We start from the raw sequence: 12,326 nt of genomic DNA on the forward strand, positions 1-12,326 counted from the left end.
AGATTAGTGCAGATTAAGTGAAACTAAAACTTACAGTATGTACAGTGGAGTTATATACAATATTAAGCAGAGTATGTACAGAATATGAATATGAGAGCTGTGTAGGGTTATATGTACAGTATGAACAGCAACAACGAAGAACAGTATAATAAATACAGTCGTGTACAATATTATTAAGCAATGTATAGTCTAAGGAAAATATCAATAATGCAATAATATGTTTATAGAAATAGTTGTACAGTAGCCATGTTAGACAATCAACAAAAGAGCAATAATATGCAAGTGTTATAACAAGTCTGTTAGTATACATAGCAAGGTCTTTTTTTGTTTTTATTACATAAAAAAAAATAAAGAAAACCATATAATAGTAATAATAGAGCAAGCTAGTGTTATTTTATTATTATTTTCCTTGTTAAATTGTATAATAAGAATACAGACAGATAGAATCATAAAGATAAGAGAAGCTAATGTTTTGTTGTTTCTTCCACTAAGAGCCAAAGTGCAGGTCTTTATTTTGCTCTTTCTTTAGAGTCTGTGTGTGGCTCTTAAAAGAGCCTTTGGGGAATAAAACAGAAGATGTTTATTTCTTCTTGGGAGCTGCTTTTTTAGGTTTAGCAGCTTTAGGCTTTGCAGCTTTAGGTTTAGCAGCTTTAGGCTTCGCCGTCTTGGGTTTGGCAGTCTTGGCCTTTTTGGGGCTCTTGGCTGCTTTCTTGGGCGTCGCTGGCTTCTTCGCCTTCTTGGGGCTCTTCGTCGGCTTCTTAGCGGCGGCTGCGGCGGGTTTCTTGGGCTTCTTGGGCGATTTCTTCGCGGCGGGCTTCTTCGCCGCTGCGCTCTTGGGCTTCTTGGCAGCAGCGGGTTTCTTGGCCGCGGGCTTCTTGGCTTTAGGAGCCGCTTTCTTCTTGGTCTCGGCTTGCTTCTTGCTGATCTTGAAGGAGCCGGAGGCGCCGGTCCCTTTGACCTGCAGCAGGGTGCCTTTAGTCACCAGGCTCTTGATGGCGAGCTTGACGCGGGAGTTGTTCTTCTCCACGTCGTAGCCGCCGGCGGCGAGAGCTTTCTTCAGCGCGGCGAGGGACACGCCGCTCCTCTCCTTGGACGCGGACACGGCTTTGACGATCAGCTCACCGACGCCTGGACCTGCTTTCTTGGCTTTGGCGGCGGCCTTCTTGGGCGCTTTGGCCGGCGGAGCGGCAGCAGCTGGAGCGGTTTCTGCCATTTCTCGGAGCGGATTTACAGGCTTTCAAACACTGACTTCAATGAGTGTCTCGCTCGCGCGGCGCCGCGCTCTTAAACAACACATGAGAACCTTACAGACTCAACCCGCCGCTCGGTGTCTGCGCGCCTCCGCGAGCCCCTCGCGCGTGTGTTTTCTTCCCCTACATTTAAGGACTAAACTCGAGTGCTAAAATAGTTTAGCGCAGCAGAAACACAGTGAACACCAGGCAGAGCTTCTTGGCTTTCTGTGGAGACTAAAATACGCGGCGAGGAGATGTTTGTTTTGCCCCGGTCAGACCAAACTCAAGCCGAGCATCAGCCACGGAACACAGCCGCGTGTAAATCTAATGCCTTGTTTAAGTGTAAAAGTCGATAAAAGATTAAAATCGTCCTCTGTGTGTTTCAGAAACAGTTTGAAAGTGAATATAATGAAATGATCATCAGTGAAGGGCGTGTGTAGTGTTTCGTACAGCTGCTGTTTTGGGCGGCTTGAAGCACAAACATCTGGAGGCTTCTGAGCAGCTCACAATCAACTTTAACAAATAATGATATTTCAACCCAGCCAACATGTCCATGAGGGGTCCATGGGATTTATCTGGGCTATATGGGCAAGCAGTTGATTTATTTTTATGCAATTATGGGAAACTAACCTTAATTAAATAAATGTATTTAATTTTACGTATTTCGTGTGTTTTTTATATCATGGAGGATTATATCATGATGTACTGTGTATAACAATCCAGTACCATTTACTTTATGAATAATCTAATTTTATTTAATTTATAAGTTTCTCAAAGGGTATTTTTTTTTCTTATAATCTAAAAGCACTTGTGTTATGCAGTCATTGCGTCATGCGATGATTGGCTTGCCTCTCTTCTCATTTGAAGAAGAAAAAACAACAACAACAACAACAATGGTTGCTACTATAGGGGTGTGAGATACTGCAAATGTTGGTATCGATCCGATACCAAGTAAATACAGGGCAAGTGATACTGATACCGATACCGATACTTTTTCCTTTTTAATAACATGCATTTAAATGACCAATTACACTTTGAAAATGAACAATAACTTATGTTGATATGATTAAAATATTACATTCACCTTAAAGCTATGTCGATATTGTTTGCAAGCAGAGGAGCCCAGAATATGAAAGCAATGTGTAAAGTTTCGTGTTAATCATTTTCCTCCCATGGAAAAGAGTTATAAAGAAAAAAATAAAATACAATTAACGTGACCTAATGCATTAAGAAACTCAGTACTGATGATGCAAACTATATATGAACGCAAAGTGCGCGCATGTTAAGTGTTTTCATCTGATAGAAAACCTTTATAAAGGAAAAACAACAACGTGGCTTAATGGTTGAAGACAGTAATACTGTATAAAAAGGCCAAATTCGGTAAATGTAATAGGTCTGGCTTCCAGTCTCGTCCACTTCCAGCAATTTTTAACTGTACAAAACAGCTAATTTTGCTGCTTTCTGGGTATTGCAAACTGGTGTTTCTTACCATATTATTTTAATGAATTGTCTTAATTATAAACAGGTTTTTACGGTGGATAGCACAAACAATTTTACCGTTTATTGCACTGTTATTTTTCATATTTTTCTCATGATTTCCCTACCGTGCCTAAGGAAGTCTCGCACATTCAGTCTATGAAAAAAAGCTAACTTCTACCGTTCGATCTCTCGCTTTAGCTATAATATCCGCTTGCGCTTGGAGCCGCTGAGTCAGGTAACAAAACACTAAAGCAGGGGAGGACAGTAATGTTTGCATACGAGACGTGAAAAGAGCGGTACATAAACACACAGACATGTCTATTCTTTGTTGAATGTATTAAGCAATATATTAAGTGTAGAGGAGAGAAAATTAACCTAAAGTATAGATCTAATCAGGCTAGTATCGATCCGATACCGATACCAACGTTGGTATCGATACTATCGATATTAGGTCATAAAGAAGACCATTTTAAATGTTTTGAGATGATATGTGTTCTCTGATTATTGTTGTATAGTCTTATTAAGTACATTAACTCTTCAAACTTATATTTTTATATTTACACATTTATTTTCCACCGGCACAATGTGTTATCTGTGATTTTACTTGTAGGCTATGTTCACTGATGAAATATGGTTAATATGCTGGTAATTCTGTGTTATTGAAGTTCAGCTGTGAAAAATAAAAGATGACTCGTGAATAAAGCTGTTGGTGTGAAGCAATAACTTGTATTACTGAATATATAACAAAATAAAATAAAAAATAATAGTACACTAAAAACTACTGTACTTAGTTTCACAGTAATTTTACTGTGGTATGAAATACTGCAACTACTGGATAATTGTTGCCAGTAAATTACTGTTAATTTGACGATAAACATTTTACGGTTATACACTCTTTTGAAATCAAACTGCGTTGCGTTGTTGGCTGTCTCGCAACAAAAATAGCTTCTGGAACATAATTACATTTCTAAACTGAACAGTGTCACTTTTAACTTGCTCATATTACCTTTAGTAGTACAACTATCCCTTTAAGTGACAGTTTTGTCACTTAGGCAGAAATATGAAGTACTGGCACGGCTTAATTATAACTATGCATGCTTTTTAATGCTCGTCAGTGTTTTATTAGTATTTTAAAATAATTGCCTTTTTAGGTATGAAGCTGAGAAGTCTGCACAAGCCCATTTCATCCTGTCCTGTTCAAGTATTTTTATCCAGTTTTTATCCGGTTTTGTTTTATTTTGTATTACCCAATAAAACAAATGAGTTGAAGTCATTTTATTAACAGTTGAAATATGTTAACATGTAATTTAAAATGTGTTGAGCACCACATAAAGTCAACTGATATTAGATTCAAAAACATTGTAATTTAGAGTTTTATTGCATATTAGCACATTAATTTTATCCGGAGGAATTAATAAAGAAATATAAATGGGGCCCAGTTCTGACCCACTGTGGTCCCACACAAACCCAATATATGGGCTATTTGTGGGTTCAGTGTGGTCACTCATTTGGGCCCCATAAGGGTTCTGTATGTGGCCTACCTTGGCCCCAATTAATAAAACCCATTTGGGACCCATGTGGGCCCATATAATGAAAATCTACATGGGCCCCACTTAGAGCCCACTATGAACCCATCATGTGGCCCTATGGACTAACACACATGGGGCCCAAGTGGAGTCGATGGACAAAATTGTATGGGTCCCATTTGGGTTGCCCATGCAGGGCTCAAGTGACAGCCCATCAAAAACCCACATGGGGTCCACATGGAAATGTTGGCTGGGAAAGTACCGGAGGATTGAAGATTGTTTCATAGTATTTTAAACATGTAACATACTTTATTTTATTTTGCTTAACAGTCTTATTGACGAAATAATCAAAGAAGTCAATATCAGAACAAAACAAATTTAACAGGAGATGAATTAAAGGGGTCATATAATGCCATTTTTGTACAAGCTAATATGATTCTTTAGGGTCTAAATTGAAAGTTTGTAATATACTTTAATTAAAAATTCTCATTAGTATTGTAAGAAAACACTCATTTTACCTGCTCAAAAACAGCTCTGTTTTCAGCACACCGCTTTAGTGCGTGTGTTTTAAATGCTAATGAGCTTTGCTCGCCCGCCTCTGTTCTGTGGGGCGTTTTGACACAACACACCTGGAGTGTTGCCTTGACAACAGTTGAGGGTATATTTTGAAGAATGGCAGCGGAGTCTCTGAGGATACTGTGCAACCGTATCAATTCAAACCGAGTCGGACCGGAACAGGATGACGGCCCAAGAAGTTCGACAATTAAGGCTCGAACGGACGTTTCTGAATGGTTGGTTAACGTAATGTCACTTTTATCTATTTTTGTGTGTACTGTCAGGTAGAGTAGTGAGATCTGAACGCTATGTGTTTACTGATACGTTAGTTCATTGACAGATTGATGTTACAGCTAATGGTCATGAAAAATAAATTCGGTAAATGTAGGCTTGTCAGTGATGCGTAACATTATCTATGCAGTGTTAGGTACAACTCTCAGGGCGGAAACCATTAATTTTCATGCAGTTATAACTGTTTTTATTTATTTAAATTTTTACATTACTTAACAGACACCGTTATAAACCATCTACAAAAGTAAGCTTAGTGTAGTGTTATCATGTTAACTTTAATACCTGCGTACACAGTTTGTAATAACACAATAACCATAACGTTTTGTTCATTATAAACGTGGGATTATTAAGTATATTGAGAACGTCAGAATAGAAAACATGCATGTACCCTGAATGTAAACATTAGCCACATACATCGTGAAGCGTGCTAACGATTTGCAAAGATTAATATAAAGATTAATATAAAGGTTAATTAAACGTTACACTCACTTCTTCTGGAGGTTCAGCAGGAACACGAATAGTTGGTACCGATTCTTTTTCAGGAGCAGCTTCTTAGCAAAACCAGCTTTATACTGACCTTCATTTATAAAGCAGTCTGGTGAAAATGATTCGCAAACATGAAAACATTGACGTTGCTCGTGGGGAATATTCCCTTCAAAAGCAAAACTCAGCCACTGTGTCTTCAGCGGTTCGGACTTAGGAACATCAAAATGACTGCTGTGTTCATTATTGCACCCGAGAACAGAACACCACAATCGCTTAGACGCCATTCTGCTCATAGACAGCTCCAGCATATATCAACAATGACGCGCGGACTATGATTGACAGCTCGCTCACGAGCAAGGGCGGGTCTGTGTTGAAACACTGCTGTCAATCAACCATCGTGGGGGGGCGTCCGACCGTGTGACGTCACACGGTCGAACGGCTTGATTTGAGACAGGGTAAAACAAATAAGGAGATTAAAAAAAAAACACTGGATGGATTTTTATCATTTTATGATGGTTGTGTACAGGCACTGCGAACACACATTTCAGTACAATCAACTTGTAAAAGTGCACGTACCATTATATGACCCCTTTAAATCTGTTATTTTTTTAACAGACAAATCACCTAAACACAAATTAAAGGCTCTTAGATGTTCAATATAATGGGACGTGTGCTCCCTGCACAGGAAGGCCATGATCATTCACAAGGAGGATTGACTCAATTTTACAAAACTGAGGTAAACCTTCTTCAAATCCAGAAGGAAAAAATCCCCAGTAGAAATATCCATCCCATCAATGGTGATTGTAGATGCACAGTATATAGTGTTACGATCAGTCTTCTGTTTAATATACTGTATTGCCACTCCTGCGTGACTTGGAGGGTTTTCGCGTTAACACGAACTTCCAAATTCTTCTTCTTCTTTTGGTTTTATGGCGGGTTGTGAACTAACTTCAAAGGTGCATACCGCCACTTACTGTGATGGAGTGTGAACAGAATGAACTAAATACTCCCATATCCTATTATATAACCCACTATTCTTAATAAATCTCATGACTGCATTTATTTGTTTTCCTAAATTTGGACCATCATTTAATAAACTGTTAAAGTTAATTCCTGGCACCCTACTGCTTGTAATACTTCCTTAAGAATCCTCCTTTCTTTTTCATAAGTCTTACATTTCTTCAAAACATGTTCTACAGATTCCTCTATTAAACATACATCACATAATCCTGTGTTATGCTTCCCTATAATGCATAAAGTATGATTTAGGTTTGAATGTCCTGTTCGTAAACGTGTGAACATAACTTGTTCTCTTCTACTTAAGTTGTGAATTATTTTGCTTTCTTTATGGTTTTTTGAACCTTGTAATAGTGCCGACCCGTATGACATGAATCCCAAACTGTCTGCCATTTCCTATTACATGCTTCTAAAATAAAATGTTTTCCTTCTGATCTACTGAGTGGGATGTTTATATTTGGTTCTTTCATTTTTAATGATTCTTTGGCTATTTTATCTGCTTCCTCATTACCTTGAATTCCCATATGTACTGGTGCCCACACAAATCAAATTATTATTCCCATCTGTCGTAAACTGTATAACCTGATCATGATTTCTGTTAAGGTATCAGTTTTATTTGTTTCCAATGATTGTAAACTCCCAAGAACTGCCACTGAACCAGAGCATATTATTACTTTATCAGGTCTAACTTCATAAACCCACTCTAGTGCCATTAGAATTGCTGTCATCTCAGCTGTGTATACCGATGTACATCTGTACCATCCGTTGTTATTTTTACAGTCATTTGTGTAAAACATTAAATAAACTGACATGGTAAGATAGTCTACCTGTTGATTCTTTCTGTTTTGGAGAGATTTATCCTAGTATGTTTTAAAATAGGCAAATAAAGTAAACTGAGTAGAGACTCTTCTTCATTTAACAGGCATATTGGAACGCGATAAAGCTCATTACCGCCATGCACATGCGAAGATGAGGCTATGGTTTTACTTTGATTTGAGTTTTTGGTAGTTAAAATGGCCAAAATGTTGAACACACTTAAAATTTTGAAGTTGAATTAACTTTTTTGCAGTTTTGAGTACAGTTTACTTATTAAAAATAAGTAGGTTATACTGCTCGGGAATACAGCTCCTACCTTTAATGAATCGGCACAGAGAGTCGCATCTGGGATGCTTCTGAACCGGAGGCTGGTATAAACACAAGCACTTACTAGAGCGGCCGCGATCAGCTCCGTGGCGTGTTGGAGCCGTAACACCGTGTCCACACCGGATGCGGCGGTAGCGACAAAATACAATAGAACCCATTGTACTAAGTGATGTCGCGTTCTATTTATGATGTACTGATACAAAGCCCAAATTATTTTTAACGGTCGTTTTGTCGCGTCCAGTGTAGACACAGTGTAACAGACACATGCAGTGTAAATCAGGGGTTATATACCGCACTACAGGCTACAACGCCATCTATTGGATTTGACTGACATTGGATCAAATTAGCTATTTTGGACCAACTGCCTCATGGGTCGGATGAAAACGTCTTAGGTTACGTATGTAACCCCAGTTCCTCGAGGGAACGAGACGCTGCGTCCAAGAACGCTAGGGGAACGCGTACAGACGTCACGGGCGGGTGACGTAATGGCCAGGAAGCATAAAAGCACGTGCGGTGGAACCGGCGTCAGCTTCAGGAATGAAGCAACCACTCGTAGGGATGCCGGAAGTATGGCTTCGAGACGCAGCGTCTCGTTCCCTCGAGGAACTGTGGTTACATACGTAACCTAAGACGTTCCTCTTCAGGAACTCGAGCTGCGTCTAAGAACGCTAGGGGAATGAGATCCCCACACCGCCAGACTGACAAATCCCTGCCTAGTGTGGATGGAGCACAGCTAGGGCGAGAGAAAAGGCCACAGGTGGCTAAGGTGAGCGGGGCCTGCATCCCAAAGGCCAACTTCTGAAGAGTGAGTCTTGATCCCCAAGAGGGGAGAGCAGAGGACTCGAGGCTATGGAATAGCATCCTGATCCACCACATAGCAAACGCTCTCTGGCCGGAGGCCTCAGCCTCTGGAGGAAACATGTACTAGGGGGTGTCTACCCACTGAAAGGCCACCGAGAAGGTCGCGGTAGGCCAGTATAGCCGCCACGTAAACCCTCAGGGTGGAGTGGGTTAACCCTGCGGAGGAACAGGCCCACACAAACTCCAGAATTGTACCAATCGGGCAGTTGACTGGGTCGAGCTGGCGGTCTCCGCACCAAGAAATGAAAAGTTCCACTTCAAGGCGTACAGTTTCCTCGTTGAGGGAGCTCTGGATTGGAGGAAGGTCTCAACAACCTCGGTTGGGAGACCAGAAGCTATGGGCTGTGCCCCCTCAGGGGCCACACCTACAACTTCCAAAGCTCCGGGCGGGGGTGACAGACACCCACTTGTGAGAGGAGATCCCTCCTGACGGGAATCTCCCATGGGGAGCCGTCGAGGAGAGAAATCAGGTCCGAGAACCATGCTCGGCCCAGCCAGAACGGTGCTACCAGAAGTAGACTGACCTCGTCCCAGCGCACTCTCGCCAGAACTCCCGGGAGCAGAACGATCGGGGAAAAAAACGTACAGATGAAGCCTCGGCCACATCTGTACCATGGCAACCAGCTCCAGTGTAGCTGGATGAATTTAGAGAGTACCAGAGAGGACATGCGCTGTGTACTTACCTGAGTAGCGAATAGGTCCACCTGAGCCTGGCCAACCACTCTCCAAATGTGCTTCTCCCCTTCGGGGTGAAGGTCCATTTCCCGGGCCTCGGCCCATGCCTCGACGGGATGTCTGCTCGCTGAAGCAGACCTCCTCGGTAGTTTATGTAAGAGACCACCGCTGTGTTGTCGGTGCTATCACGTGCAATCTCTTAGGTCTGGGAGAAAGAAGATGTGTAGATGTGTAGATGTGCCACATGAGACAGCAAGTACTCCACAGACCGCGGGCAGGGTGAGGGACTCGTCCGTCGCTAGCGTACGCAGCGACACGGAGCTCCCAGCACCGGGACCTGAGACAAGAACCAAGGATGTCTCCACATGTCTAAGGCACGTAGGCACTGCCGCGTGACCTTGATCATGCGAAGCGGGTTTCCCCTCGGGGAAAACCCCTTGGTCTTGAGCCACCACTGTAGGCTCATGTACAGCAGTCTTGGTCTCATGTACAGCAGGCCAAGAGGTATCATGTTGGACGCAGCTGCTATCAGACCCAGCAGTCTCTGAAACTGCTTGACAGTGAGTGACTGGCCTTCTTTCACTCTCCTGACTGCCGTGAGGATCAACTCGATCCGAGCAGGGGACACACGTGCCTGCATCGTGGTCGAATCCCACACCACACCAAGATAAGTGGTTCTCTGTAATGGAGAAAGCACACTCTTCTTGGCGTTCAGTCTTAACCCCAACACTTTCATGTGAGCAAGAACAACATCTCGATGTTGAGCCGCCATCCACTCTGATTGAGCGAGAATCAACCAATTGTCGATATGCGGATGCCTTGTAGCCGCAACGGAGCTAACGCGGCATCCACACACTTTGTAAAAGTGCGGGGTGAGTGCTAGGCTGAAGGGAAGAACCCCATATTGGTGAGCTTCGCCTTTGAAAGCAAACCTCAGGAACTCCCTGTGAGTGGGAAGGATGGAGATATGGAAGTATGCGTCTTTTAGATCGATCGTGACAAACCCGTCCTCGGACCTGATCTGACACATGACCTGTTTGAGCATCTTGAACTTCAGTCTGCTGACTGAGCGGTTCAACTGATGCAGATCTAAAATGGGACGCCAACCCTCCATCCTTCTTGGGAACTATGAAGTACCGGCTGTAGAACCCGGAATCTCTTTCGTGAGGAGGGACCATCTCGATGGCCTCCTTCCATGAAACGAATGAGAATGACATAATCATTCTTGGCGCATTCTCAGCCTCGGCGACGCGCGCTGCAACAGTAAGCTCTCACTCAAAGGGGGAAGAACCACACCGCGGGATTCCAGCCCCGAGCGAGAGTGCTAGATCTAGGGATTGCAGGTGGAGAGAGTGCGAACCCGTTCGTCCAATCTATGTGCGATCCCCGCGATCTCATTCGCCGCCGTGCCTCAGCAGCGGCGGACCGGAACCGCGAGATCATACGGCGGGGAGAAGCACGATCAGCCCCTTTTTTTTTTTTTTTTGAGCTGACAGCGTGAACTCCATTCCTATGCTGACAACCTCGTTCATAATAAGCTTGTGCAAACAATGCTCGTGCAAACAATGCTCGTGCAAACACTGCGATTACAAAGCTCATCGACGCCCTTCACGTCCACCTCCTCGGAGAAAGACAGGCGGAGCGTCGAGCCCTCTCTCCGGGGGGAAGAACCCAGAGAGCAGGCGCTGGATCTGATGGGAAGGAAGAAGATAGGGGATCGCCCCGTCTTCATTCCCTCCACCTGATCCATCTGCGATCCCCGCGAGCGCAGCCGCTGCTCCGCCTCGGCAAAAGCGGGCCGGTAACGCAAGGAACGCAGGTGAAAGCTCCCTCCTCAAAGAGAGCCCTCTGAGAGTAAGCATACACAGCGACAAACGCTCACAAGCGGGCAGTCAGCTCCCTCGAGAGCTCTCAAGCAGACCACACACGGACTGTTAGTGAAAAACACACAGCCTGTAATGCGATCTGCTCTCGCCCAAGTGCTAGTTTTCTCTGCACTTTAGACATTGTGGAGCGTATTTAAGACTAAATAAGACTCACCACACCGATCGATCGACAGACAGCGATCGGACACAAACCTCTCGAGCCGGCGGTTCCCGCTCGCGAACCTCTCGAGGCGGCGGTGCCCGCTCGCGAACCTCTCGAGGCGGCGGTGCCCGCTCACAAAGCTACCGAGGCGGCGGTGCCCGCTCACAGTTCCTCCGAGGCGGCGGTGCCCGCTCACAAAGCTCCCGAGGCGGCGGTGCCTGCTCACGAACCTCTCGAGGCGGTGCCCGCTCACAGTTCCTCCGAGGCTGCGGTGTCCGCACACAAGGTTCCAGGCGGCGGTGTCCGCACAAGGTTCCCGAGGCGGCGGTAGCCGTTCCACGATCGTCAGCGGCGGTAGCCGCTCACGATCCTCACAGGATCCCGAAGCGGCGGTAGCCGCTCACGATCCTCACAGGATCCCGGCGGCGGTGTCCGCACACAAGGTTCCCGAGGCGGCGGTGCCCGCTCACAAAGCTCCCGAGGCGGCGGTGCCGCTCACGAACCTCGAGGCGGCGGTTCCGCCGCGAACCTCTCGAGGCGGTGCCCGCTCGCGAACCTCTCGAGGCGGCGGTGCCCGCTCACAAAGCTCCCGAGGCGGCGGTGCCCGCTCACGAACCTCTCGAGGCGGCGGTGCCCGCTCACAGTTCCTCCGAGGCTGCGGTGTCCGCACACAAGGTTCCCGAGGCGGCGGTGTCCGCACACAAGGTTCCCGAGGCGGCGGTAGCCGTTCACGATCGTCAGCGGCGGTAGCCGCTCACGATCTCACAGGATCCCGAAGCGGCGGTAGCCGCTCACGATCCTCACAGGATCCCCGAAGCGGCGGTGTCCGCACACAGGGTTCCCGAGGCGGCGGTGTCCGCTCGCGGTCCTCCCGAGGCGGCGGTGTCCGCACAAGGTTCCCGAGCGGCGGTGTCCGCCGCGGTCCTCCTGAGGCGGCGGTGTCCGCACACAAGGTTCCAGCGGCGGTGTCCGCACTCAAAAGGCTCAGCGGCGGTGTCCGCACACAAGGTTCCGAGGCGGCGGTGTCCGCACA

At 45.4% G+C, this 12,326-nt stretch overlaps 1 protein-coding gene across 1 annotated transcript; it reads right to left on the reverse strand.

Annotated features, from left to right (window-relative positions):
* Window positions 1-417: 417 nt before the first annotated feature.
* LOC131543507 (histone H1-like) lies at window positions 418-1,225 on the reverse strand. Its single transcript, XM_058780893.1, has one exon. The coding sequence runs from the start codon at window positions 1,211-1,213 to the stop codon at window positions 581-583; it is 633 nt and encodes a 210-aa protein (XP_058636876.1). The 5' UTR covers window positions 1,214-1,225; the 3' UTR covers window positions 418-580.
* Between the last annotated feature and the right edge of the window lie 11,101 nt (window positions 1,226-12,326).

Source organism: Onychostoma macrolepis, chromosome 07 (assembly GCF_012432095.1).
Source record: "Onychostoma macrolepis isolate SWU-2019 chromosome 07, ASM1243209v1, whole genome shotgun sequence".
In the NCBI taxonomy this organism is placed as follows: domain Eukaryota; kingdom Metazoa; phylum Chordata; class Actinopteri; order Cypriniformes; family Cyprinidae; genus Onychostoma; species Onychostoma macrolepis.

What these genes read in the sequence shown, in the direction of transcription:
- LOC131543507 (XM_058780893.1), bottom strand. Translation starts at nt 1,213, where the DNA reads ATGGCAGAAACCGCTCCAGCTGCTGCCGCTCCGCCGGCCAAAGCGCCC.